The sequence below is a fragment of the Triturus cristatus genome, chromosome 11, assembly GCF_964204655.1.
Source record: "Triturus cristatus chromosome 11, aTriCri1.1, whole genome shotgun sequence".
Taxonomy (NCBI): Eukaryota; Metazoa; Chordata; class Amphibia; order Caudata; family Salamandridae; genus Triturus; species Triturus cristatus.
In genome coordinates, this window is record NC_140594.1 from 907,011,733 (window position 1) to 907,039,572 (window position 27,840).

The 27,840-nt window shown below is 43.8% G+C and overlaps 1 protein-coding gene across 1 annotated transcript in view; it reads left to right on the plus strand.

Annotated features, from left to right (window-relative positions):
• DHX36 (DEAH-box helicase 36) overlaps positions 1–27,840 on the plus strand; it is a 357,256-nt gene that overhangs the window by 154,702 nt on the left and 174,714 nt on the right. The window contains exons 10-13 of the mRNA XM_085634820.1: positions 8,074–8,214; positions 9,097–9,199; positions 10,158–10,245; positions 24,276–24,331. Coding sequence (XP_085490946.1) covers positions 8,074–8,214; positions 9,097–9,199; positions 10,158–10,245; positions 24,276–24,331 — 388 coding nt within the window. The remainder of the gene's footprint in view (positions 1–8,073; positions 8,215–9,096; positions 9,200–10,157; positions 10,246–24,275; positions 24,332–27,840) is intronic.

Below are 27,840 nucleotides of genomic sequence, written 5' to 3' on the forward strand. Positions count from 1 at the left end.
AAAGACTCACCGACAGAATCCAGATACTGGCTGCTCTGCGATTTTGCACCACTCTGCACCTGATGACCATGGCCCAAGTTCAAGTGGCCCAACACCACAAGAAGGTCTACCCAGCGATCCTGACCTGGGATCTGGTGATCACTGACCTCCCTGAAGGCCAGGCTCAACCTGAAGGGTCGCCCCAACCGCAAACGGCGCTGGTAAGAAAAACCCAACGCCAAAATACACCCCTCACCCGATATCCCATGGCCTTCGGTGGCCCAGCCGACGGTGTCTAGGCATCCCCCAAAACCCAACTTACCTCTCCTGCCTGTGGTTATCTTCAGGAAGTCTCCCTGCCTGAGCTTGCAGCATCTTTACAGAACCAAAGGTCTCATTGGAAACCACGTGGTCCCCGATGTCTTCTTGTCACACTGCACCCAGGCGCCCCTGTGCTGCTGCAGTTCCTGTGCTGATTGTTGGCCCCTGCAGTGCTGATCTTAACCCCAGGTGCTTTTCTCCCACACCCGAGTGGCCTTCTTGTAAGTACTCCCTAACCGAAGGCCACCCTAGCCCCTTTGGCTAACATTGGGCCGCTGCACTCTGCACCCGACAGCCCCAGTGCTGCTGGTGGTGCAATTTGAGTGCCTACCTAGGACTTTGGAACCTTGGTCCTAACCACCCCAAAACTCCTACTCGTAAGTCGTACTTACCTGTCTCCATGCCCGAGCCCGCAGCATCTTTACAGAACCATAGGACTCATTGGAATCCATATGGTCCCAGATGTCTTCTTGGCACACTGCACTTAGCCGCCCCTGTGCTGCTGCAGTTCCTGTGCTGATTGTCGGCCCCTGCAGTGCTGATCTTCACCCAAGGTGCTTTTCTCCCCCACCTCTGTGGCCTGTTCGTAAGCAGTCCCTGACCGAAGGCCACCATAGCCCCATTGGCTAAGATTGGGCCCCAGCACTCTGCACCCGACCGCCCCATTGCCGCTGTGGTGCAATTTGAGTGCCTACCTAGACCTTTAGGAACCTTGGTCCTAACCCCGAAAACTCCTACTTGTAAGTCGTACTTACCTGTAAAACCATTTTTCTCCCATAGGAACTAATGTTACGAGTTTTGTTCCAAAAAAATTTCAGGTGTTGAACTGCTGTTTTGTATGGAAGAAAAATGTAACTGTATCTTAAATCCTGAAAAGTCTTACTTCCCTTGTACTGTGAGATCCCCAGTGTGGTATTTAGGCATACCACCCCGAGTAGTCGATTCAATCCAACAGTAAACCAAAAGTATTCCAGAAGTCCTTACTAAGTAACTTAAACTGATTTTTGAACCAATACAAACCTGTAACGATTTGCAAATCAATTCCCAGTCGCACTTCTTGGAATGTTCTATGATTGAAGGTATATTTTACCTACCTGGACGAGATCTGCTTGGTTCTAGAAAATACATCATTTTATACCAGATTCAGTCTGAGTGTGTGCCATCATTCTTGAGTGAGTGGATACAATAAATGCTTAACACACTCTCTGGATAACCCTAACTGCTCGCCCACACTACCACAAAGAGAGCTGTTAGTACTCACCTAATTTAGTCTCTGATATACCTCGGGGGATCCACTTGACTCTGTGCACACTATACCTTACTTTGGTACAGCATATATAGAGCCAGCTTCCTACTGTTTAGACCTCTGTTCGTCGACAAGGAGAAGTTAAGATGAGCAATCTTAAACGTCAAACACCATCCTTTTGGGGCTCCACAACAATCAAATAAGAGTTTTGTTAACTATTCTAATACATTGAATTTGTTTTATTCAGCAGATATTAGTCTTTAGTCATTATTATTATAAGTTCTAATAATCCATTAATTGATATTTCAAAACAAGATAAAATGGCAAATTAGCAAAGATTACAAATACTATAGGCATAATACAAGTGTGTTCCATAAAGGAATTTCCCTAATCTAAATTAAGGATAAGAATGGCAATTTAAGCAAGAGTAAATGTGTTCGTTTAGAAACCCCAAAAAGAGTTCAGATGAGAGAATAAGATGGATAAGCATGAAGCTTTCACATTTAAGCAAATTAAATTTCAAACTGAAAAGTATTCTCAGCAATAAATCCGCAGACATCTTTTGAAAAGGAAAACAACTATAAGGGAACTCCTCTCCTCAAGAGAAGTAACCCTATGGATCCCACTAAATGAGTCCAAAATGCTCTTGTGTGCTAGAAGCCAGAGTGTGGGAAAGCTAGCCTAGGAACGCATGCTAATATACATTTATAAAAACACAAGTTGAAACAGCCGATACATTCCTGTTCTCTGTGTCCAATAGGATTTCAGAAAACCTGGGAGCTGGTGAACTCCCTAGTTTCTCACATCCTACAATAGACCACAGATTGAAGTCCTTAAAGTTACTTCGTCCACATTTTGCGGTACAGACAGTTCTTCCCATGACTCCTATTTCCTGCCATCTCCCCTCCGACGAGTGAGAACCTCACTATCAATTGTCTAATACATAACAAATGCCTATTCACTTAGAGAAGGCTTCTGGAAAGTTATAGCTTCTGCAGTGGGAGATGAAAATATCTTGTGCAAAACAACAGTTAAACATGAAAACAGGCCTTTCAATGCTAATGTATACATTTCTGTTAGTATGACATCAGTAGTTAGGCTACCATAAATCAGTTACATTTTATTTTACTTGTATGCTTGTAATGCCTAAATAGGACTACCCACTACAAAAATTGCATTTATATGTGTATTCTTTTGCATAGGATTTTGCACTTTTCAGTTCAATGCTTTTTTTTTTTCTTCTTTTTTCCAAAATGAGGACATTTGCTCCAGCAGTAGCCTGACAAAAGGCAAGGCTACCATTTGGATGTCTCAATTGGGCAATAAAGCAATATCTACATCCTTTTCTCAGTAACTGGCAGGAACATATTGGAAGTTGCAAGAAATCTGATGTTGGTAAATATTTAGAATACATTTCCAAAAGAAATCCGAAGCACTGAAGAAAAAGTCTTTGAACTGGTTAACTAAAGACCCAGGTGAAGGAATAGTTAAGAGAAAGCAACATCAGAAAACAAGGTAGTTGAAACCAAAAACCACAAAAAGGCCACTAGCTCCAATAAGTACCTAATTATGGGATGTGACAAACTGTCCTGATCTCATACATAAGTAAATACAAGTAGTGACAACATGATTAACGTAATAGAAGATCGCAATGACTGAGTCAATTCATTGGCAAGAACACTAGTTGGCCAGCTATATGTTACACAAACGAGAAAAACGGAGCAGTGTGGAAGGCCAAAAAGCTCAATACAAATATATTCCTAAAAACACAAGATAAAAATGCCTGTCAGGCCAGACATGCAAAAAAACTGGCCAGCCAATGCAATGCTAGTAAATAACCAATTCAAAATAGAGCTAATCCAAAAACCCAAGATCAAAGGGCTGCTGAACGTCCATCCTTATAAAAGAGGATGGACGGCCAAACAATCTGAAATCATTGCAAGATTAAAGATCTTCGGGAAAAAATCACGCCTGACTAGACTTACATAGATTTGACTCAATGATTTAGCTGTACTCTCCTGGAATATAGTGGGAATAAAGGCATAAATAGGAGCTGCTGACCTAAGAAGCCTCACAAAATAAAAGCCATGGGTTAAAACCAAATAGAATATTTCTGCTTGCAACTCCTACAAGGGACCTGCAACAAACTAAGCACCAGGAAAGGATTCTGGAGAACTTTAAAAAACGTGATGTATGCTGTATTAGTGGAAGAAAAATGTAAATGACACAGTAACAGACTAATGGACGAAGAGGGTGATGTAAAAGCCCTTAGAAGTATACTATACTCTACCTAAAATTGAGTTTGGGAAGACTACCTTAAATAAACTCTTTTATGTGGTGTTGGAGACATCATTTAGTCAAACGATTTAGTATCTTAGAACCTTACTTCCTACCATAAACATTCTCCACATTCAGAAAACTTCTAGAAGAACTTCAGGCGCTACTAAACCTAAGAGTAGCTCACCAAAAGTAATCATCTGCAGAGATGCAAATTCTAAGAATGGGGCCTGCCTCAGCAGTAGAGGATGAACCATGATAACAGAAACGCAGGGCTTGGTCCTTCTATGTTTTTTGATGCTGCTTCCACGCAGTTAATCTGAAGGGTCAAGAATTATTAAAGATGAGGCATTAGACAAATCTAGTTTTAAATGCAGCCTATTTTCTATTGACGAAGTCCCCTTCAAAAATATCATGGGCACAAGGCAGAGTCTGATTGATTATATTTTGAGACCTGGACACATTGATAGTGGCTATTTGCTTAAAAAGCGATAATAATGTGATTACTGCCTCATAGAAGAAGAGGTCTGCTGCATTAGAAGGAAGTGTAGAACTGGACTGGAGGTTTGAGTTTAGACCCCTTTGTATACGAGGAAGGTGGTAATTGAAATGGCCACAAGAAATCTGAGATTGCATACAAGAGAGGGCAAAGAAGCCAGAACTTACATAACTAAAAACTTGTAAACTTGGTACTTGTATAGCGCACGACTGACCCCATAGGCATCTCGGCGCTGTACTCATACCGCTGTAGGAACCCTTCCTGGCTTTCCCTGTGAAGTGTCCACTTCTTGGCCCCCCCCCCCCCCCATGGGGAAGCCAGGCATCCCAGCGCTGTTGGGGCCGTTGTGGAGATTAAGCAAGTTATAGTTGTAGGCCTTAAAGGGTCAAAACCATGGCATCCAAAAATCCTGAGCAGGAGCTGTGAAAGAGCATATGCACCGGTAGTACAATATAGAATGCAACCTCATTAAACAAGAACTTGAGGGCAGGTAAGACTGGCTCCACAAGTTGAGAAATAGTGGAATGGAAGGCTAATTATAAGAATTGCATCAAAATGAAAAGACACCATGATGATAGTTCATAGAGACAGCCAGCAACAAAGGCATTATAAGGTTTTGGCTCATGATCGCAAAAGGCAAAGCAAACTGTCAATATGAAATAGATGCAAACATACCAGCAGGTTAAAATATTATGAAGACCTCTTTTACCCATAAAAAACGCTCCTTGCTGCAGAAGAATCACAGGAACAGTGGTGATTTATTACGTCATAGTAAGAGCTATGTGCAGAGGACTAGTAGACCTTTTTATAACTTCAGAATAGTGATTAATAAAGTGGCATATTGGCCAATAACGTAACTCCCGGGCCCCAAGATGATTCAACATGTATATTTTCATCAGTTAGCAGAATGAGAGTTTTCAGACTGGAGACCTTTACCATAAGTGAAGTATTACCAAGTATGTGGCGCAAAAGTGTAGTTGTATCAATCACTGGCGTATCGAGGGGGGGCGGAGCACCCCAGGCAGTATGAGTTTTGGGGGCGGCGGCCAGCCCCCACTCCCCCTCACTTACCTGCGGCCATCACAAGAATCTGCAGCACCTCCCTAATACCCTCTTACCTGTGGTCCTCGCAGCCACATGAATCACCATCACTCCCTTGCTCTTTGATCAGGCCAGTGCGGGCGGCAAACGCAGAGGCTGCCACGGGCGGCCTAAGGCCTAGCTACGCCACTTGTATCAATTTATTAGAAAGGGGAGGAATACAATCCAAGTTCTTATTTCCCAATCATTCTTCTTGGCATTGATCATAAAATACAAGTCAAACGCATCTTTTTTAATGTACAGTCCTGCACCAATCCATCAGGGGTTTTAAAGCGCACTACTCACCCGTGAGGTCCTTTCTGAATTGGTGCAGTGACTGGCTTCGTCGGATGTATTGGGGAAGTTCATTCCAGGTCTTGGCCGAGTGGTATGAGAAGGATCTGCCACCTGCTCTGGCTTTGTTGATGTGGGGGATCGTGGCTAGGGCGAGGTCGGCAGATCGGAGGTTTCTCTTGGGGGGGTGAATGGAGATTAGTTTGTTGAGGTGTTGGGTTCCAGTGTTATCGAGGGCTTTGTATGCGTGTGTGAGCTGTTTGAAGGTTATTCTTCTTTCGACAGGGAGCCACTGGATGTCGCAGACGTGTTGGGTGATGTGGTCATGTCATGTCATGTCATGTCATGGCATGTCGAGGATAAGTCTGGCTGCGGCGTTCTGGATGGTCTGGAGTTTGTGGAGGAGTTTTTAGTTGATTCCGGCGTAGAGAGTGTTCCCGTGGTCCAGTCTGCTGGTGAGGAGTGCGTGGATTAAGAACACACATATTGTCCCTGTACTGGGTGGATTCAGAAAAGGCCCATCTACTGTCAACAATGGTAGAAAACGGCACAAAAAAAGTGGGCACTATAGTTCTCATTTGACTATAGCCGAGGTTTGAAACCATCACCCTTAAGATCCAGTGCAAAAATATGAAAAACAGGGAATGTATCCAGTATTGAAGTTCATAATAATGAATCTGTGGAAAAACAAACCAGCGCAGGTAAAATTCATACAGAATGGTGAACTATCCCATGATGTGAAAAGCAAAAAACGGTTTAAAGCACAGGCGCCTTTGGAGTATTCTATACACCCATGATATTTACCAGGCCTTGAGCAACGCAACAGCAGATGGATCAAGAATTGGTAGGGATGCCATATGCAGATGATCATCTCTGTGCTACTGGCCAAAAAACTCAAGGCAGCGAGATCACTACTAAAAGCAGTTGAGATATACTGTGCAGAAAACCTACTGATTATAAAATAATGCAAATCCAGAATGATGGTCATGTCGATTGGGGGAACAAAAACAGCCAGCTCACTTTAAATTTTACCTCAGTAATAACAAACTGAAAAAAAACGTAAACTCCTACTCCTGCCTTGGCATAGGTATTGCACACATTTGGACAACCTACATGTTTCAATCGCACAGGCTCAGAATGCTACTAAAGGCATTAACAGTTTTCCCAGCCAATTGTGCTGTAACACAATACCGACTTGGATGACACTGCAAATGCCCAAGTTGTGGGGATAATTGCATATGGAGCGAGATCGTACACAAACTATCCCCTGGCTCTGTAATGTACAAGAGGCATTTCTTGATTTGGGCAGCCAAGAATGTTCACTTGCAATATAGATAAGAAATGCATTTCATTTTTGGAACACAGAGCAATGGAGTTGTCAATTGTCTTTGTTCATTTGTATTCATTGTATGTAAAGTGTCGTCCTCGCCCACGACTAAATTCTTTAGGAACAAAAATTTTTAGAGCAATTTTGTGAGTCACTTTAGGGTGAGAATCATGCCAATGTACTAGTCCGAATGTGCCTCTGGGCATGATGCGACTCCTTTACTGTATTGATCGGTCAGCGCTTACTTTTGTATCTTTTTTTTATTGTAAATGCTTTAATATTTGTTTAAATATGTTTGTATTACTGTATTGTTGTAAATGTTCTTCTGTGATGTAATGGGGCTGTTTTCTGATCGACTCCTTCAAGTCAATTTGTTAGAAGCAGTTTGCCACAATTTGGATGCCTTAGTTGACTTTCCTTTTCCTTTTCTTTATAGTGATGCAAATGCTCCTTTGACTTGAGATTCAATTCTACTAAAACTACAGCATTTTTTTAAATGTACAAGTAGTCAAATTGAGTACATTTGCAGTATCTTTAGGCAATAGGCATTTTGCACCAGCCTCTACTGAAATGTCCTTTTGGGCAGCGCAGACCCCCACATGTTGTAAAATAGCAGAAATAAGCTACCAAGTTGCTTAGTTCAAGAAGTACTATTAAAAGACAACACATATTTGAGATGTAGCTTAATTGATGACACCTTGAAGGATGACAAAGTTATTGTGTAGCACATACCCTCTAATTTCCATACCTGTGCCTGCAAAAACTAACTTAACCTCTATTTAACCTTTGTAACAAAGCTGTTGGAAAAGGGGCCACTGAGAAGTTAGTGATGGTTTGACTGGTAAGTTGGTACATTAGGCATATGTATGATTACACCTGTCGACCTGGAAGACACCCTTTCAAGATTACCTTCTCACTCCATTGTTGGCACATCTGTTCGTCAATACAGCCTCAGCTGAAGCTCTGCCAATCCTTAATTTTGCAACAATTTCATAGCGAGGAATTATTTTGAACTAGTCAAATAACAGTTTAATTCAATTATTTTTCGAGGTATTCCCCTGAAAATCGAGATCGCAGAGCTTCCTGGAAGAAGGGATTCATGCAAGGTCGGACTACAAGACCTGAGAAAGAACAAAAAGAAGCGCTATACAGAACACAGTGGCCGGACTACCTCAGAAGCTTGCAGTCAAGGTAGGTTATGTTTCCTTTGCAGTCTGTAAAGTGGTTGAAACACCTTTAATTTCAGCAATATTTTAAATATTTTTTTGTCCAGACGTGCTTCTACACTGTAGGGTCTTAATTTAATTTTTTTTAAGTTGGTTTTCGAAGGATAGAAAATGGCAAATGGCTGATATGATTTCCATGTAGATATGCCCAACAGTAGTAGGAGCATTTAGAAGAGTTTTTTTTCAGAGGAGCATATAAACAAAAAGCAGTGGTATCTAAAATAAACTGATTGCAGTAAAGGATATGATTGGAGCCGAAATGCTTTGGTTGCCGAAATGCTTTGGTTGTATTATTCAAGGTATTCATTCTCTCTTTACCAATTACAAAATTTAGTCTGAGCCGATATTTTATTGCAAGTATAGCTAGACCTATTTTGAACATATAACTTTCAGATTAACTTTCTCGTTTTATAGATTATCTGTGTAGTAGACATTAGTGTATTAATACATTAGTGAATTATTAGCTCTCTCTGATTCAAAGCCTTGTGTATAAGAGTGCTACCACGTAACATAGATTCATGCAGCCCATTGACCTCACAGCTTTCTAGTGTTCTCCTTTCTTCTTTTGCTTTGTCTCAAGCTTTGTTTTTATGCTTGGGAAGTGCATTTAGTCTCCACTGCAGGTATTCAGAAAAGTGGGAGTAACTGGAGGGTATACATACTGATGGTTCTGTGAGTAGGCCCTTGCATAACCCTGTTAAGTTTGCCAAACAGATTTGCAGGTTGGTTCTAATCCTGCCTGCACTTCTATTTCCTAACACAATTGTTATCTAAAGAATTATAGCATTATGTAGACTGATAGAACGTCTATTAGTACACTGCATAACTTATTCACTTCTGATTGTAGATATTCAGATAGTACCATTGAAGCTTTGGAATCAGTGGATGATGAGAAGATTGACCATGACCTCATTGTTGCACTTATCAGACATATTGTCTTAAGAGGCGAGGTGAGTAACTGCTTCCGAATTATTTTTCAACTCATGTTTAAATGACTAATCTGTTTTGGTATAAGCAGCTATCAAGAAAAGTGTCTTGTTAAAATTAGTTGTTCATCCTTTTAAATGCATAAAATCAAAGTGGCACATCTTCTGATGGTTGGTGATGGGGAGATTTCATTTTAACAACGAGATTCATTTGAAGCATGGATGGATGTGATTGTCTATAGGGTAGTATTTGATACTTCTGTGTAACTACATTTTGCAGATGTGAGATCATGGTGTGTTGCTAGTGAATTGCATGGCTCTTACAAAAGACTAAAACACTTAAACTGATTAGTCTGGTACATTTGAATGTGTTGAAATAGACTAACTGCTTGAATGTGCCCCGTTCGTGTTGATTAGTTATGTTACTAAATGGAGACTTCATTTATTATTGAAAACAATTATGCTGTTCGGCTTTTGCATGCTTGTATGGTTGGCTACCACTCTGATGCAAGAAGTTTATTGGAGCAGTAGCAATTATTGTGGTTCGAAGTCCCCATCTCCAGTTGGTCTAAATTAAGGTAATTGTTCTTTTTGTGTGTTTGTGAAAGTGCTCCGGACTCAAAATTATTGTTTTTAGACCGAGTTAGTGAATGTCATGAAACGGTCTCCTTCTGTTCAGTCTAAAACTTGGACAAGATCACCCATCATTAGAACACATATTTGGTGAATTTTAAAGCAGTTGGGGGCATGAGACCTTTATTAAGCTGGTTTCCTCCCATTAATCTAATCTTTTCCATTGTTCTCCGATTTTCCAAGTTTGAGACTGAAAATTTGCACAGCTGTATTACTATTGTCATGGAAATTTCAGAAACACTCAATCAGTTCTAATTTTAAGAATGTTGGACCATTCAGCTTCAAAACTGTTGACCTGTTTAAATATGTGTTTTAAGTCCTTATGCAATATATTATCTTCAAAATGCAGGATGGTGCCATATTGGTGTTTCTCCCAGGATGGGCTGACATTAGCACTTTAAATGATCTGTTGATGGCTCAAGTCATGTTTAAATCAGGTAATCAAACGTAGCATTTTTTATTAGAATATATTGATGATTACTAGTTTGTCCAGTAGCAAACCCTTAAAATATAATCTGAAATGGTAGACCAGATCAGTACAGTAAGGTCCCAAACAATGCATCATAAAAAGGATAAATGTATATGTCTGTGTCTTGCAACATCATTCTGTGCTTGAGACACATTCTCCACAAAAGTGACAAAATATTTGTTTATTTATGCACATTCCCAATTTGAAGGTGGCGTTTAATCCATTTTGGTTTTTCCATGCACTCATCCATCAAATGTCTGAGAGTTTTGATTCCTGCCATCTTAAATGGGGTGTGCATGCAAGCAGATAAATCTGCAAATGTTCTGTCCAAGCCATGTTGGAATTCTTTTTAAGTCTGTTACCGAACCCCGAATGCCAGGAAAATGAGCATAACGCCACCAGACACTTCCTCTCAGCTGACGAAATGACATTTGAAATTCAAACACCCAGTGAAAGCAGACTGCCTGAAAGTGAAACCCACAAGCACCTTGTGCTGCAGAGGGTCTCTTGCTCTCTGCTGTTGTTGGCGAGAACTGCAAAAAGTCGAACTACTTCCACTCATCATCCCGATAGTGGTTCAACTACCTTGGTGTTTGCAGTGTGCCAGGCGCAGCTGCAATTAAATTGGTGTTCTTATCAGCCTTGTGGTATTGAAAGGGCCTTGTTGGAGCTGTAACTGCTGTGGCGTGCACATCCTACTTGTATAGGCTGCATCTGCGCTGATTACTTCACTGGCTACGATGAGGCTTCAGCTGCTGAACCAGCTCCTGTATGGTGGTGCCAAGACTACGAATGGCACTGACCTAATTCACATGTTTGTGAACAAACCATGCCTCACCTCATTTGTGGTTCTGAGTGACAGCACCTGCGGGCCGTTGGGCTTCCACCTGCCATGCGATCAGCACACCTGGTTCACGCTAGTTGAGTGTGATGGAATGTGAGACTGAATTCTAACCTGCTTCAGAACCCTGGGTAAGAACTTTAGGAATATGTGAGTGTGAGGCACTGAAATCTGCACATGAACCTTATCCATGCATCTACCTTAATATTCTGGGAGACTATTTCAACTAGGGTCACCAGGGTCTAAGATAGCGCGGGAGGAGGAACGGGGTGTAGCACCCTAAGAGAGCCATGACCAAGATCTGTCCCCTGTATATTGAATTGTGTAGTAGTGAATACTGATGTGGTGTTAAAAAGTACTTTCTTGTTTATAATGACAGGCACTGAGCTGGCCATTGAAGTGCTAATGTGTGTAGTTGGTAGATTGTTGAGTGTTTAACTTGTGCTCTCCACACTACCTCCCTGAGAAGCTTGTGACTGCTTTCCTGTCACTACCCTCAGATTCAAATGTGGAAATGGATGCACTTGGCCCAGTTTGCAGAGCCATAGTAGAAAGTGCTCCCATCACACCAGTAACAAACAACTTTTAGCACCATGGTTTGCGTCCAGTAGCTACTGTCTGTCCTGTGGCTGCTGGAACAGTGTTTCACACAGATTATGAAACGTGCTTTCGAATCTGTGGATACTTTTGCCTATTCCATTGGCACTGCAGTCACAGTGCACCATCAAGCCTGGACTTATTGAACTGTTTTTTTGGGAGATGTCAAAGCCACTCTGATTGACTTGCCCTTCAGTAACGAGTAGCTTTCAGAGAGAAGGCCTACCCCTTCCTGGAGCACTTCAAGAACAGCTGAGCTACATCTCAATTGCAATCTAGACACCTCAACAAATGTGCTACTCCTGTGTCTGTGACTGGGTCTGCTGGTCACCATCACCAGCAGATCCAGTCTCTTCTGTGCTCTGCCAGCTCTGCTACTTCAAATCCTCTCAGGCCACCCCATTTTTACACCACCAACTTCTGATGAGGCTCACAGGTTGCCCCTTTTCATCCTATTGGGAGATGATCATGACAGACCAGTAGTCCGCTGATCTGCAAAGACTATCTGTCCTCATCCAGATAGCATTCCCTCCTTCTAGGACATGCTCTCCACCATATGCTTCTATCCTAGAGGCAGATGTTCTTGCCCTGCTGGACTAGGGTGCCATAGAGGTGGTGCCCTTGGAAGAACGAGGCAGAGTATTCTTGTCCCTTTAATTCTTGGTCCATACGAATGACAGTGACCTAAGGCCCATACTAGATCTCAAGCTTCTGAACTTGCTCATTCAGTGGGGCAAGTATAGGATGTTGTTTCTGAGTATTCACGTCTTGCTAGACTTTTATGTGGGAGATTGATTTGTGTTGCCTCATCATTAGGACTCCTACTTACACAATCCAATGTTCCCCGCTCAGAGCTGTTACTTGACCTACACCGTAGGTTCCCAGCAATATCCATTAATAATCTTGCTGTGCGGGCTGGTAACCCCAACTCTTGTTTTGACTAAAGTGTTGGCACTTGTGGCAGCGTCAAGGAGACTGCCCGTGTCCATGTCGTACTTGCAGATTAAGGAGGAATCTCCGGTGCTGGTCAAAGATAATCTTTGACACACGATTTGAGTTTACCAGGCGATACCCAAATGTTACACTTCTGCCTTATGCAAAGGTTGATCTTAATAGATGTGCTGCTGACCAAAACCAACATGAAGGCTTTTTCTTCTGAGAGTATTATGGATGTTTGTAATCTAAACATTCAGATCTTTCAGTTGGTACACACAGACCTGAACTAGTGGATCAACCTCTGCTGTCCCGAGGTGGATCATAAGTACAGCTCTCTGCAAGCACCCTCTACAATAGTCGCAGGCGTCTCTTCAGTGAGTTAGGGGAGCCGTCTTGTCAGGTTCAAATCCACACTCTGGCCTTTGATCTGCATCAGAATTGCGTCTACTCTTAAGTGTGCTGGAGCTACATGCTGTTTACTTTGCCATGAAGACATTCTCTTTCATCACAGGTAGTGCCATTCAAGCACTGTTGGACAACACAGCCACTGTACATTACAAAGTGGTATGGGGGTCATGGACTCTACGGTGGGAGGTACTTGACCACTGGTAGTGGATACAGTGATGAGGAGTTTTCCCTGTAGCAGCCCATTCAGAAGATTACCTCAGTGTGAGGGTAGATACTCTTTTACCCCTCTCTGGCCAACATCGTGGTGTCCTGTTGAGCTGATTGTCACTGAGCACAAAACACAGGGCACTTCTTGCACTGACAAGAAGTGCCCTGTGTTTTGTGCTCAGTGGTTTCCTGGGGGGAAATGGCTCCAGGTTCAGCTGGTTTGTGGACCTCCTGTACCCATTTCCAGAGATTATTCTCCTTCCAAAAGTCCTTCAAATGGTATGGGAGGATCCGGCACAGCTGAGACTGATTGCTCTCGCTTTGGCAGAGACTCTTTTACGCAGATCATTTGGTACTCTACATTCAGCCCCCCTTCCTCTCTCGCACAAGTTGGACCTGCTGTTGCAGCAGGATGCTGCGGCTGCACACATGCAAATTGCTCGGTGCCAGCTGGAGTACTTTGACCTCTGAAATGAAGTTACAAACCTAATCTTTGCTGCCACAAAGCCTACTACAAAATGTATTTATATGCTTTGGTGTTTATATATTTGCAGGAGTGTTAGTTTCGAGGTTTGGACCCATTAAATCATACTTTTCTTACATTGTGCTTTTTTCATTGTCTTGTGCAGCAAGGGTGATCAGTGGCTCCAGTACAAGTTTACCTGGCTGACGTGTCCGCTTTCATGTACCTCCCTGAACAGTCATCATTGTTCAGATAGCAATTAGTGGCGCATTTTGTGAAATGTTTACTCGACTTGTTTCGTTCCACTCTGTTCATGGTACCTCTGTGGGATTCGACACTTTTGATGATTTTCGTGATGATATATACTCTTGATTTTCAACAGAGTTCTCCAGTTAGACTTTGAAGACACTGTTATTGGATGAAATAACTTCAGCTTGCAAGGTCCAAGAACATCAGCTCTCTCAAAGTTTTCGCGCTGATTGTCCTGGCATCCAGCATATGATGTGCAGCAGCAATCTTGAAGCTGCTTTTATGTACTGCTATGAATCAGGCAAGGGGCTACACAGTATCACACTGCATCCATTGCATTTAATGCGCAATTACACCTCAGCCATGTTCTTTACAGATGGGAAATTGCCTGCACTACCACAAGATGTTCGGCAATCGCATGCTGTCTGGGTCTTTTGGCTTCAGTCCAGAAGTCCCTACAGCAAATAGACCGCGCCAGCATAGCAGGTTTCCAAGCCCTTTTAAGGTCAAGGCCATGGATCAGTAAGAGAGCAACTTGGCCATCAGGAGGAGCGCTTCGCCGAGTCTGCCTCCACACGCCTCCAGTAAGTACCTCAAAACCTCTTTAGTGCGCCCTTAGCGTTACACAGCCATCCAGTCGACGGCAGGATCAACCACTTTCTGCAGGGATAGTAAAACATTAAATCCGACAAATTGGTCCTGCAGTTTGTCCAATGAGGCTACGCCCTGCCAGTCCTTTGAAACCTACCACACCCGCCACCTACAGTGGAAAGCCTGATAGCAAAAACTCTGTTCATCCTATGCTACAAAGTGTAGACTTTCTTTGGCCAAAGGAGATATCGGTTGTGCGAGCTGGCTGTTCTTCCTGTTACTTTCTTGTGCTGAAGGACAGAAGCCTCAGTCCTATTCTGGACCTTCAACACCCTCCCCCAACGCATTCATGCATAAAGACATGTTCAAAATATTTACTTTGGCACAGGTTCTTTCAGCCCTGCATCCCAACGACTGGATGATAAGGGTAGACCTGCTAGACGGTTATTCTCCCATCCCTGCTTTGCATCCCCACAGATGTTCCCAGTAGTTCAAGGTGAGTCATGAGCACTTTCAGTTTGATGTGCTCCCTTTCGGCCTCACCAGTGCCTCTCCAATGTTAACAAAAGTGATGGGGGTGGCTGCTGACCATCTGAGGTCGGGGGTACCAGTCTTTCTAACTCGATGACCAGCTGCTGAAGACGGGCTCTGTATAGTCTGTTGTGGACTACCCCAAGATGAGTGCAAACCTCTTGACATCTCTGGGGTTCTCAGTCAACCTTCCTCAGAGGCTCCCTCTTACAGGAGCCATCCTGGATACAGTGTGCTTTCGTGTTTTTCCTCTAGACCGAGTTCAGGACATTCGGGCTATGATTCAGATGTTTCAAACCTTGTTCTTGGTCTTAGTAAGGATGGCCCTGAGGTTTCTTGCCCTGTTTGCCTCTTTCATTTTGTTCACCAACCATGCAAGCTTTATATTGTAATATACTGACGCATTTATACACCGCTTACTACCGCTATGTGGAGTGCTGAAGCGAATGCCTACATGACTAGCACACTACACCATGTTGGGTGTGTGTCTGGAAAGATGTTTTTGATTTGATCCTATGTGGGAAGTGTCTCCATGTTGTGTGTGATGACCACCGAGGTGTGATTATCATTATACGGGACGAAGCACATAGCAGCGTGTTGTAATATGAAGTGTATGAGACAGACACACTGTTTTAAGGTTTTCAGCATGCTGGTAGTTTTGAACAGCTCTGCAGGTCCCTTTATGGTATTTCCTATGGTCTAGTCTGCTTAGCTATTTCTCATCCAGGGGATACTCATCAATAGTCATAATCTCTGAATAATCCCCGCCCATGTGCGGGATCCCGGAGCATATTGAAAATACATATATATACATATATATGCATATGTGAAAACATATACATGCAGTCTAAAATGTTTCAAACATGGCAAAAATGCTGGAATTATATAGGTTTGCATTGTAGTACCCCTAACCCATAAGGAAAAAAGGAAGCACTAAACAATTGTCATACAATAATTCTTTATTTCCATAAACCAAACTTGTAATTGCAGGCATTTGCCTGTAGGCTGCAGCAGATTACTAAGAAAAAAAGAGAACTGACACCTTGCCTTTAAGGCATTAGAGTAGGGGTACCGTGCCTTTAAGACCTGCAGGAGACCCCTTACTCCCATGGTGCACCACAGGTGGCAGTTAGGTCAGTTCTTTTTTCCGGCTCCTTCTATGAGGATCCTGGAGAATGAGCTCTTCAGTTTTTGAAGTGATTTATTTGATATTTTCTCAGAAAACTCGACATTTTCTGACTCCTTAAGGCTTATTCTACTGTTTTTTTGGACTTACCACTAATTTTTTCCAGTCAGAATGCCTGCCTTATTCAGGAAATGCCCTTCCTGTGGCAATAAGATGGCACTGGCAGATCCACACTCTGTGTGTATTGTGTGTCTTCCATCCTCACACAATCCTGACCAGTGTCCCCACTGCCAGAAATTTTCCAGGCGGACTCTACATGACAGAGAGCACATAAAACTTCATGCCCAGCTGGAGGACAGAAGCCATTATGGAGGTGACCATGGAGTCTTCAAACCACCTTCTTCAAGCAAACAACACTGAAAACGGCGACATACCACCTCTCCTGAGTCCAGAAAGAAGAAGGTAACAGGAGATTCGCCGTCGAAGAGGTCCAGACACTCTTCAGCGTCGAGGGACGAATCACCATCTCGACGTCGAGATTCTCCGCCGCATAGAAGTAAGTCGGCGTTGAGGCACAGCACTTCGGGCTCGAAGGCTGTGGGTCCTGACAGACCTGAAAAGTCTCCGTCGACGTCAAGGCTTCCGTCGACGTCGAGACACTCTCTGCCACCCTCGGGGTCGATGTCGAGAGTCACAACGGCGAACATCTCGCCGCAAGTGGGCTTGTCGACGTCGAAAGCTTCGTCGAAGTCCCATCACTCGACGTCAAGAAGATCGACGCCAACTCGATGCCATGGGAGATCGACGTCTCCACAACGCCGTAGGCAATCGACATCGAGATCACCAGGCCGGCGGCGAAAGTCAAAGTCGAGGTCTCCACATCGCCGTAGGCGATCGACGTCGAGACCACCGTCAAGAGCGGGACGGCGTTCCCATAGCAGATCCCCTCGATAGACGCCGATGGTGACGCAGACTTCATCATCATCAAGGAACAAAAGTGCAGCGGCCACAGAGGAGATGTCATCTGGGGACCAGTCATCATCCCCAGGACTGCATATTGTACAAATTTCACCGGAGAAATTTCCTAAAGCTGGAGAGAAGTACGGTCTGTCACCTCGCTGGCTGGAAGGTGTTGGGACAGGTGACTGCAGAAGTCCGGGCTCGGACTACTCTCGCACTTACTCGCCTTCTAGGATCTCTCCTCAGAGAAGCAAGTCTCCCCTCAGAAGACCAAGATCGCCTTCCACGCACCGATCACGGTCCAGGGGTCGTCGGTCTCCCCCCGAAAGACCAAGATCACCTTCTAAGCACCGATCAAGGTCCAGGGGTCGTCGCAGCCCTCATCACGACCGTCCCCATAAGAGAAGACGCACGAGATCGCCCACATGGTCTTCCTCCACGAGATCCTCGGTCTGGGACTATCCGACCTTCTCCTCGACTCCTCCATCGCGGGTGTCTCCCATCGATGACATCCCGACCTTCTCAGATGTCCTGGGTAGGGGTGCGCAGAAACTGAACATCACTTTGCATACCCATGTAGTTCCCACATCTATCATCTTCAACACCTTACACCATCGCACAGCTCCTTGAACGCTGCTTCCTTTGGTGCCAGGACTCTTGGAACCAGCTATGGCCACATTCCTCACCCCTGCTACGGTGCGCTTCGTACCATCCAGGATTGCCAAAAAGTATAAGGCCCCAGCCGAGGATCCCTTATTTCTCAGAGCTGATCCACCAGTGGACTCTGTCATTGTGGCAGCAGCCATGAGGTCTCACTCAGCGTCTGTGTCATCTTCTGTCCCCCCAGAGAAGGACAGTAAGCAGATGGACTCCTATGGCAGGAAAATGTGCAATACGTCGGCTTCTTCCATGAAGGTTGCAAGTGCCTCAGCCCTTCTCGAGCGATATGACCAGTCTCTTTGGGACTCCCTCTCAAGGTTCACTGAAAAGCTCCCCAAAGAAGACCGGCAGGACTTCAGCAAAATTCTACTAGAAGCTGGGCTAGTAGCCAATCAAGTTATAAGTGCGGCAGCAGACACTTCAGATCTCGCCGCTCATGGTTACTCCCACGGTGTCTGTTCACGGCGCTCAGCCTGGCTGCGCCTCACAGGCCTCAAGCCCGATGCACAGAAAAAGATTCAAAATCTTCCATTTAACGGCTCCTCCTCACGCCGATGAGGAAATGAATAAAATGAAGACAGAGCTAGATACTGTCAAGGCTGTAGGTCTGGAGAAGCGCAAAGAATACCGGAAGCGCTTTCGTCAGGGCGAAACATTCCTTCCAGCAGAGGGTTCAAACCCCTCAATGGTCCTCCCAGAACCAGCAGAGGCCCCAATTCCAGCAGAGGGGTCGTGGCAGAGGAAGAGGGAACATCAAGCAGCAACAGTCCACCACTAAGCAGCCTCCCAAACAGTGAGGCATTGCTTCCTCCGCACCCGTTCGCCACTCCGGTAGGCGGGAGTATCGTTTTACACCTGGAAGAGTGGGAAACCATAACAAGAGACAAATGGGTGCTGAATATTGTGCAGCATGGTTACTTGCTAAGGTTCAAGTCTCCCCCTCCGCAAGTGCCCCCGCAATTGAAGCGCCTTCCTCAACTTCATAGTCAACTTTTACAGGACGAAGTATCTATCCTCCTCTCCAAGAGGGCCATAGAGAAGGTCCCACCTCTCCAAAGAAACCAGGGGGTATACTCCTGCTACTTCCTAGTCCAAAAGCGAGGAGTAGCCAAAGAGTACAGACCTATCCTCGACCTGAGCCTGCTGAACAGGTTTATCAGAAAGGAAAAATTCTGAATGCTAACCCTGCACCATATCTTTCCGCACCTTCACCAGGGAGACTGGATGTGTGCCATCGACCTGCAGGACGCATACTTAACATTCCTGTCTCAGTGAAACATCGCAAATTTCTCAGGTTACAGGCATCTCGTCACTACTACCAGTATCGAGTGCTTCCGTTCTGCCTCAAATCCGCCCAACGGACATTCTCCAAGTGCATGGCGGTGCCGGCTGCCTTCCTCCGCATGCGGAAGATCTTCGTCTATCCATACCTAGACGACTGGCTCTTGAAAAGCTCTACACCTGCTGCATTCCTTGGGGTTGCAAGTCAACTACAAGAAGTCGGTCCTCAACCCCACTCAACGGATACACTATCTGGGCGCCTCCCTGGACTCCCCAGAGGCAAGCGTGTGTCCTTCGGAGGAGAGGTTGTCATCAATGCTTCTCAAGTGCCACACTCTTCTTGACACTGCACTTCCCACAGCCAAGCAAGTGTCTTCACTACTGTTATCGATGGCCTCGTGCATCTACATTGTGCCCAATGCACGCCTTCACATGCGGCCTCTAAAACAAGCACTCGAAGATCAATGGTCTCAGAGGTCAGGTCGCTGGGAAGATTGTGTCTCTCCACCAAGCTGCCAGGGACTCCATCAGATGGTAGATGAAACGTTCTCACCTGCTGCAAGGGGTCCCTTTTCATCAGACGCCTCCAACACAGACAGTGGTCACAGATGCCTCAATGCAAGGCTGGGGTGCTCATATGGGCCAGCTTCAGGTACAAGGTCTCTGGTCCGAGACAGAAAGAAGTTATCACATCAACTTCTTGGAGCTACGGGTGGTCCATCTGGCGCTCAAATCCCTGTATCCGTCTCTTCAATCCAGCCACATTCAGGTTCAGACAGACAACACAACAACTATGTTCTATCTGAACAAGCAAGGAGGCACCAGGTCACGAGTTCTGTCTCTGGAAGCCCAATCCATTTGGCAGTGTCTGCTGGCGAGAGGTCTCTCTATCGTTGCAGTCCACCTTCCAGGAACCCTGAACGTGCAGGCAGACGGCCTCAGCAGAGACTTTGTAGAAGCGCACGACTGGGTGCTCAACGAAGACGTCGCTCAGGAGGTCTTCCGGCAATGGGAAGTGCCGGACATCGATCTGTTCGCAGACGCGGAAAACACGAAATGCCCCATCTTCGCGTCCAGATTCCCCCAGCAGAGATCATGGGGGAATGCACTTTTGATCAGCTGGTCGCAGACATTGCTGTACGCTTTTCCTCCTCTCCCTCTAATCCCGGCGGTCATACAGAAGTTCTACAGGACCAACACCAGAATGATCCTGATAGCGCCGGTGTGGCCACGCCAGTGGTGGTACCCGGATCTCCTCCAACTGTCAGAGGTTCCACACCAGAGGCTTCCCTGCCGGCCGGACTTACTGACCAAGAACGAGAGGAGAGTGTTTCATCGCAACCTCCCCTCCCTCCGGTTGACTGCATGGCTCCTGAAGTCATTCAATACGGACATCTAGACCTTTCGGCTGACTGTGTGGACATTCTTAGAGAAGCAAAGAGGCCCTCCACCAGAAAGTCTTATGCTTTCAAGTGGAAGAGATTTTACCTTTGGTGTAGGGACAACACTCTTGATCCGACTCAAGGTCAAGAGCAAGTGATTCTTCCATACTTACTGCCCTTGGCAAGGTCAGGCCTGAAGTACCCCTCTATCAGGGTCCACTTAGCTCTGCTATCACAGCTTATAGAAAGTCTCCTACCCGGACCTCATTCTTTCAACTGCCTGTGGTCAAAGATTTCCTAGAGGGGCTTAAAGTGTTTCCACCAGTGAGGTCCCCTTCGCCTCCCTGGGAGCTTAACATTGTCCTCACCAAATTGATGGGTGCTCCTTTCGAGCCTATTCATAAGGCATCTTTGCAGCATTTGACCTGGAAAGCTGCTTTCTTAGTAGCCATCACTTCAGCCCACAGGGTAAGTGAGATTCAGGCCCTTTGCTGCAAGGAGCCTTACACTGTTTTCCACGCCAATAGAGTGGTGCTGCGGACTCATCCGAGTTTCCTGCCCAAGGTGGTCTCGGATTTTCACATCAATCAGATTATCACGTTGCCCACTTTCTTTCCTCAGCCAACCACTTCCCCGGAGAGAGCTTTACATTCTCTAGACCTCCGGAGGGTATTGAAGTTTTACCTTAATAAAACCCTTCCACTTAGGAAGTCTGACTGGTTCTTTGTCAATTATGGTTCAACAAATACCGGGCTGGCTGCTCCCAAAAGATCTATTTCTAGATGGATCGTCTCCTGTATAGGCTTGTCATACCAACTAGCCAACAAGGTTCTGCAGGGCAGACCACGAGCACACTCTACCAGAGGGAAAGCTTCTACTACAGCTCTCCTTCGCAACATTCCTATATCTGAGATTTGCAAGGCGGCTACATGGCGCTCGATACATACCTTTACACGCCATTACTGCCTTGATTCAGATGCACAGGCTGATGCCCAGGTGGGGCAGGCCTCTTTGAGGAATTTGTTTGCATAACTGCTGTTTGAATGTGATGTTACTTCATGTTCTATATGCTCGGTTGCTCCTCCGCGAGACTTTGGGTATGGGCTTGCTACTCTATTCATAGATTATGACTATTGATGAGTATCCCCTGGATGAGAAGGATTAGTTACTTACCTGTAATCCTAGTTCTCATCCAAGGGTATACTCATCAAAGTCATAAACGACCCACCCACCTCCCCGGACGAGCATTCTCTTCAAGTTATTGTTTGATTGCAGATCTACTCAGGTGCATATGCACCGTCAAAAGAACTGACCTAACTGCCACCTGTGGTGCATCATGGGAGCAAGGGGTCTCCTGCAGGTCTTAAAGGCACGGTACCCCTACTCTAATGCCTTAAAGGCTAGGTGTCAGTTCTCTTTGTTTCTTAGTACTCTGCTGCAGCCTACAGGCAAATGCCTGCAATTACAAGTTTGCTTTATGATAATAAAGCATTATTGTATGACAATTGTTTAGTGCTTCCTTTTTTCCTTATGGGTACTACAATGCAAACATATGTAATTTCAGCATTTTTGCCATATTTGAAAAATTTTAGGCTGCATGTATATGTTTTCACAATGCATATATATATGTATTTTCTATATGCTCCGGGATCCCGTACATGGGCGGGGATTATTCATAGATTATGACTTTGATGAGTATACCGCTGGATGAGAACTAGGATTACAGGTAAGTAACTAATCCTTACTGCACTGGGTTGTCCAATCTGAGATTTTGTGTATGGTTGTGGCCCCTGAACTGGCATGGTTGGAGGGAGAGAAGTGGAGAGCTCTGTTCGAAGGGACATTTTTATTATCATCCCATATTTAAGGGTCTTTGTGACTGGTAAATAAGACATCAGATTGTATAAATATTTGGGACCTGCAGTCAATAAACTATATTAAAGTGCTTCACATTGTCCCTTAATGTGTGTCATATCTTTTCAGTTATTTCATGCCTGTTTATTTGGTGAGGTTTGTTGTATTGAGTGTATAGTGCTGGTGATGGACAACACTCCTAGTAGATATGTCTTAATGTGAATTTAAAAGGTATAAGTTACAGGTTGTTGCTGACCACTGTGGTATTATGTTTTTAGTATTTTTGTTGGCCATAAATGTTATATATGGAAGTAAATACCTATATACTGCCACGAAAACCCATGGGTCAGCTCATTTTGGTTGCCTGCATAATGAAAGCAGTTTGCTGGTTGAGTTGTTTGCAATTCTTGGTTGTAAGTTGAGGATTGCGCTTGAGAGTGCAACAGTTTTTCTGGGTTCTGTTGCCAGGATGCAGGTGATTCTGTTATCTAGGAAATAGTCAAGTTTTCATCTATCTACAGAAGTGTATATATGGTCCTGGGTGCTTCTAATTCTGTCTAATAGTGAGTTCCAGAATTTGGGGGCTTCTACTGAGAAACCAATGCCTTCTACGGATTTCTTAAAGTATGATGGTTTAATAAGTGTTGCAAGCTGGGAGAGCAGTGTTCTGTTTGGTTTGTATTGCTTGAATTTAACTTGTAGTTTCAAGTTTCATTAATGTATACATTTTTGCTTGGTTAATTTAAACCATTGCAAAAACAAATCACAATATAAAACTACCTGTGATAAAATATGCAGACCATGATAAAAATATTTAATATGGACACTGTTGTTGATTTGGTGTAATCAAAAGCAGTCCTTTTAAGTGCCTAAATGCAGTCTCCGCCTTAGTTATAAAAAGCTACAGTAATATGCTTGCTTTTATTTCAAGACTCAATACTAAAATCAATTAAAATGACGTATATTACATTCGCACACAAGGAGAATTGTAATACAGTGCCTAGTCATCCAATCCCTGGGAACTCCTAGCCTCAAGTGAGAAAAACTTTATTAACAATGTCTTCTGTGTCTCTCTGCCCTGCAGTTTGACTGTCGTCTTCTGTGGCTGCTACGGTTAAAATTATGAATTGTTTGTTCCTGGGGTACGATTGCCGTCTGTCACTTGCTGGAGTCTGAGCGTAGTCTTTAATGTGCACCCTGCATCTTGTCTTTTTGTGATCTTTCGACTATCTTCACTTACCTCACCAGTCAACAGTTTCGCTGCAAGTCCTCTGTGGCAAAACATTCTTGACTGCATGTCTGCAACTACGAATGCCTCAGGCATTAAAGAAAGGACGAAGCATGGCTTTATGTTCACTCAAGAGCTCTTTACATCTGCAGATCAAGTGCAGCATATCCTCTCTGCCTAACCCACACAGTCGACAAGGGGTTGTGACTGGATTCAGTTTTCAGAGTGGGAGGTGTAGCAGCAAGGGCAGGACACCCAAACGGTAGCGTAGGTTTTTCTCTTCAATAGTTTTGGTGAATCCCGTACTCGTGTAGGGTTGAGATGAAGCCTTAGTATAACTGTGTAGTAGGAACCAGCCGTTAGCTCTGCCCGCCAGTGATTTCTTGCCCTTCAACAAGGAAACTTGTTTCATGATTTTAACTAGCTGTTTGTAGCATGTGTGAGTTTTGGCGGGCTCCCATAGGCTCTATACTTCCAATCTCTTGAGTGATTCGTGGAGGTAACTTCTTGTGGGGCAGATTTCCCTGGTTGACAGTTGTAGGTATAGCGGTCCTTTTCCTTGGGAGGCTTTGTGGACAATGCAGAGGGCCTTGAATGTTGTTCTTCTAGCTATAGGTAACAGGTATGCTTTTTTAAATAATGGTAAAAATGTAAAAAATAGTTACTTTTTTTTTTTCTTTCCAGATAAATTCATTATTATTCCTCTGCATTCATTAATGCCGACAATAAACCAAACACAGGTATGAAACGTTACCAGCTGTTTTTTGCATTGAATTATTAAATACTGAACCTAACATTAATCACTGAAACAAATTTTATTAATTGAAAAATGTGACTGTACATTATCACATTCCTTCTAGCTACTTGTGTGACTTACAAATGTGCCTTACTTAACACTAACAACGTGAGGTTTGAATTATGCAGTATGATAATGTCTCAATGTTATGTGCGCTTGCAGTCTTGTTAATATCTGTTTGATACAAAATGGTGCCTTTTTTGCAAGTGGTTAGTTATTTTTTGTTGTTGTTAAACTTCAATTTTACTTTCAGCAAACGTGGCTCATTTGCAAAAAAACTGGAGAAAAAAAATAAAATTATGTAAAGGGGGAAAAAAAATAAGGTGTATTTAACCAACCGCAATAACCAGTCCTGTACGATGTGTAAATAATGTAATCAAGTTGTAAAGTAATGTGCCAACATTTGCATAACAACGTATGATCATTTTAAATGCCATTTTGTTTTAACTATTGAGTTTTTCATTCTCATCAAACCACTTTTTAATGTAACATCACCAAATTTCTTTTCTGCAACTTTAGATTCCCCAGTTTCCTACAAGATGGGCAAATATACATCTATTGTTTGGCTTTATGACACTGCAGGAACATCCAAACAGGTTACAAAAAACACCGTAATTGAGTTAGGGGCCCGATGTACTATTCTCATTCGCAAGCCAGGAATTTGCAATTTTGTGCATGGAAGTGCTGTTTGTAACCTCTGAATGAAAAGGTTGCATCTCAAATTGTCTATTCGCAGAGACCTTCAAAACGACCAGCATAATGAATATTAATCAGGCCAGTTGCAGTTAGCAACCCCATGTAAATGGTTGCCAGTGCAAGATTGGAAGCCTGCAATGGAGAGAAGACCTTAGTTGCTGCATTTGCTTTAGATTCCCCAGTTTCCTACAAGATGGGCAAATATTCATCTATTGTTTGGCTTTATGACACTGCAGGAACATCCAAACAGGTTACAAAAAACACCGTAATTGAGTTAGGGGCCCGATGTACTATTCTCATTCGCAAGCCAGGAATTTGCAATTTTGTGCATGGAAGTGCTGTTTGTAACCTCTGAATGAAAAGGTTGCATCTCAAATTGTCTATTCGCAGAGACCTTCAAAACGACCAGCATAATGAATATTAATCAGGCCAGTTGCAGTTAGCAACCCCATGTAAATGGTTGCCAGTGCAAGATTGGAAGCCTGCAATGGAGAGAAGACCTTAGTTGCTGCATTTGCTTTGCAAAATGGGGAAAACAAATTAAGCAACCTGTGTTTATTTAATGGTACAGGTGCTTCTTTCTGTAAAAAATAATAATTTGGGAAGACATCGGGGGAAGCAGGCAGTGCCCCTCTTGACCACTGCCTGCTCCCTCCCCCTCCTCCCCAGGTTGTCGACAAGATTCGCAAAGGGGAAGGTTTCCCAAGGGGAGGTGTCCCACTTTACAAATTAGTTAGCACCCCAACTTGAGTGTCAGTAATGCGTTAGTGGTTTGCAACTGCAGTTGTTGTTACTAACCATTGATACGTTCCTATCAAAATGACATATAGGAGGGGACAACCTTTTCACTCCTCTCCTATTTGAAATTCAGAAAATATCGCAAACGTCCTTTTACTAATTAAAAATAATTTCCTGTCTCATAAAAGGGCTTTCGTACATTAGGGAAATCCCTTGAAAGGTCATTTATGAAATGCATGATTTGTGAGTGCAAAATGGCTTTATACATCGGGTCCCCGGGTCCTTAGTTCTTTTATAAAACTGGCCTATTTTCTGATCTTATAAATCTAGTCATTACATTAGTCCAAAAATTAGTTCTGGTGGTTTATTTGGCCTTAGATGTGTCCTGAGAAATTAAACCAAGTGATCTTGCACAGCTGTGTTGAATGTTCCAGAACAAAATTAACTAAAATATTTCCCTACTGCTACTCTTAATCTCCTGGCTCTAGAGAAGCCACAATTTGGATTATAATTTTAGATTTTGTTTTTGCACTTGAGCTGCATTCCACCTAGAGTCTTTTTTTGGCTTGGATTTTCTTTTACTGCCTCTGGTGTGAAACGGATCATCCCTTGTTTTGGTCTCCAGAGTCATTTTACTCCCAACCTTTGACATAAGATGAGTATTTTTTTTTCAGACCTCTCCATTCCCAATGCTCACATTACTAGGCATTTTCCTTTCCGAGCTGCAACTGTTGGGAATTTTCCCCTCCCTGTTGTTGAGAGGCCTGTGCTCATGCCGTGCTGATCATTTTCAGAGTTATTCTTTCACTGTGAAATTCAGAGACGTCTGCTTAAACAAAGAACTCTATAAACGTGTATTCTCCGAAGAGTCAATTGAAATGCATTTACTGTCTGCACTCAGTTTGCCCTACAAGGTTGTGACATATGTAAGAATTTTCTCCACAGATATCCTTAAAAAAAAAAAGGACTGGTTTTCAGTCTTTGAGCCGTGCCCTCCATTGGGTTGCTAACCAGAGAGCTTCTTTTTCACACTGCCGAAATATGTTACATCGACATTTGACAAGCTGACAGTTTGCTTTCTGAAGAGAAAAGAGCAAATGCTGCCACTATAAAGGTCTTTCCTAGGTCGCCTTTGAAATCTTTTGTAGCTTCCACTAAGTTGTAGATATCAGAAGCACTCTCTTCCTAATTTTCACTGTAAAAATCAGAGGCTTGTCAACTAGATGGCCTCATCTAGAACAACCATCATCCATAAGAGGCTTCACCCTCAAAGATGGACGTTGCGGTTACAATTTCTAAACGTGTGTTTAAGGAATTGTATGAAGGACTTAGACACTCCTTCAATACTTATCATGTGTGCCCCTCACAAACCTATAGCCCCCCTCCCCGTCTGACATTGCAGTGTGAAGTGGGATGCCATTGGTAATGGTGGAGGTTTTTAAGACAAATAACACCCAAAGCCAGCCACAGTAGAACCCATGTCACAACTATGTGGCCCAGAATGAAAGTCCTGCAGATGCAGTTGCTATTGACTCCCACCCTAACGATTTTTTATTAATTGCCTAGCTTGATGGATGAGGTCTCAACAATATCTTCCAGTATCCACTACTGAAAATACATGTTTTGGTTTAACTTCAAAGATAAATCTGCAAGTCATTTAGAGCCATTTCAATACTGGAACATTTTCTTTTTTGCATGAAGCACTCCACCATCTCTCCACCTAATATTGCACACCTGAAAACTGTTAAAGCAAGTAAAGACTGATCCAGTTATTGTACCAACAGCTACCCATAGGTCCAGCAGTTCAGCCACTGTCTGTACAGAGAAGGCAGGAAAATAGGCTCAGTGGGCAAAAGGGTAAATGTCTTTGCAGGCACTTCAATCTGGCTGTTAGAAATGTAGTTATTCATTTGAGAGGGGGTGATTCCTACCAACTTAATAACAAAATGGTTGGGTCATTACACAGTTCTGAGTGAATCTCTGCCTCACCCCCCTTGTAGCAATGGTACACGCAGCAGG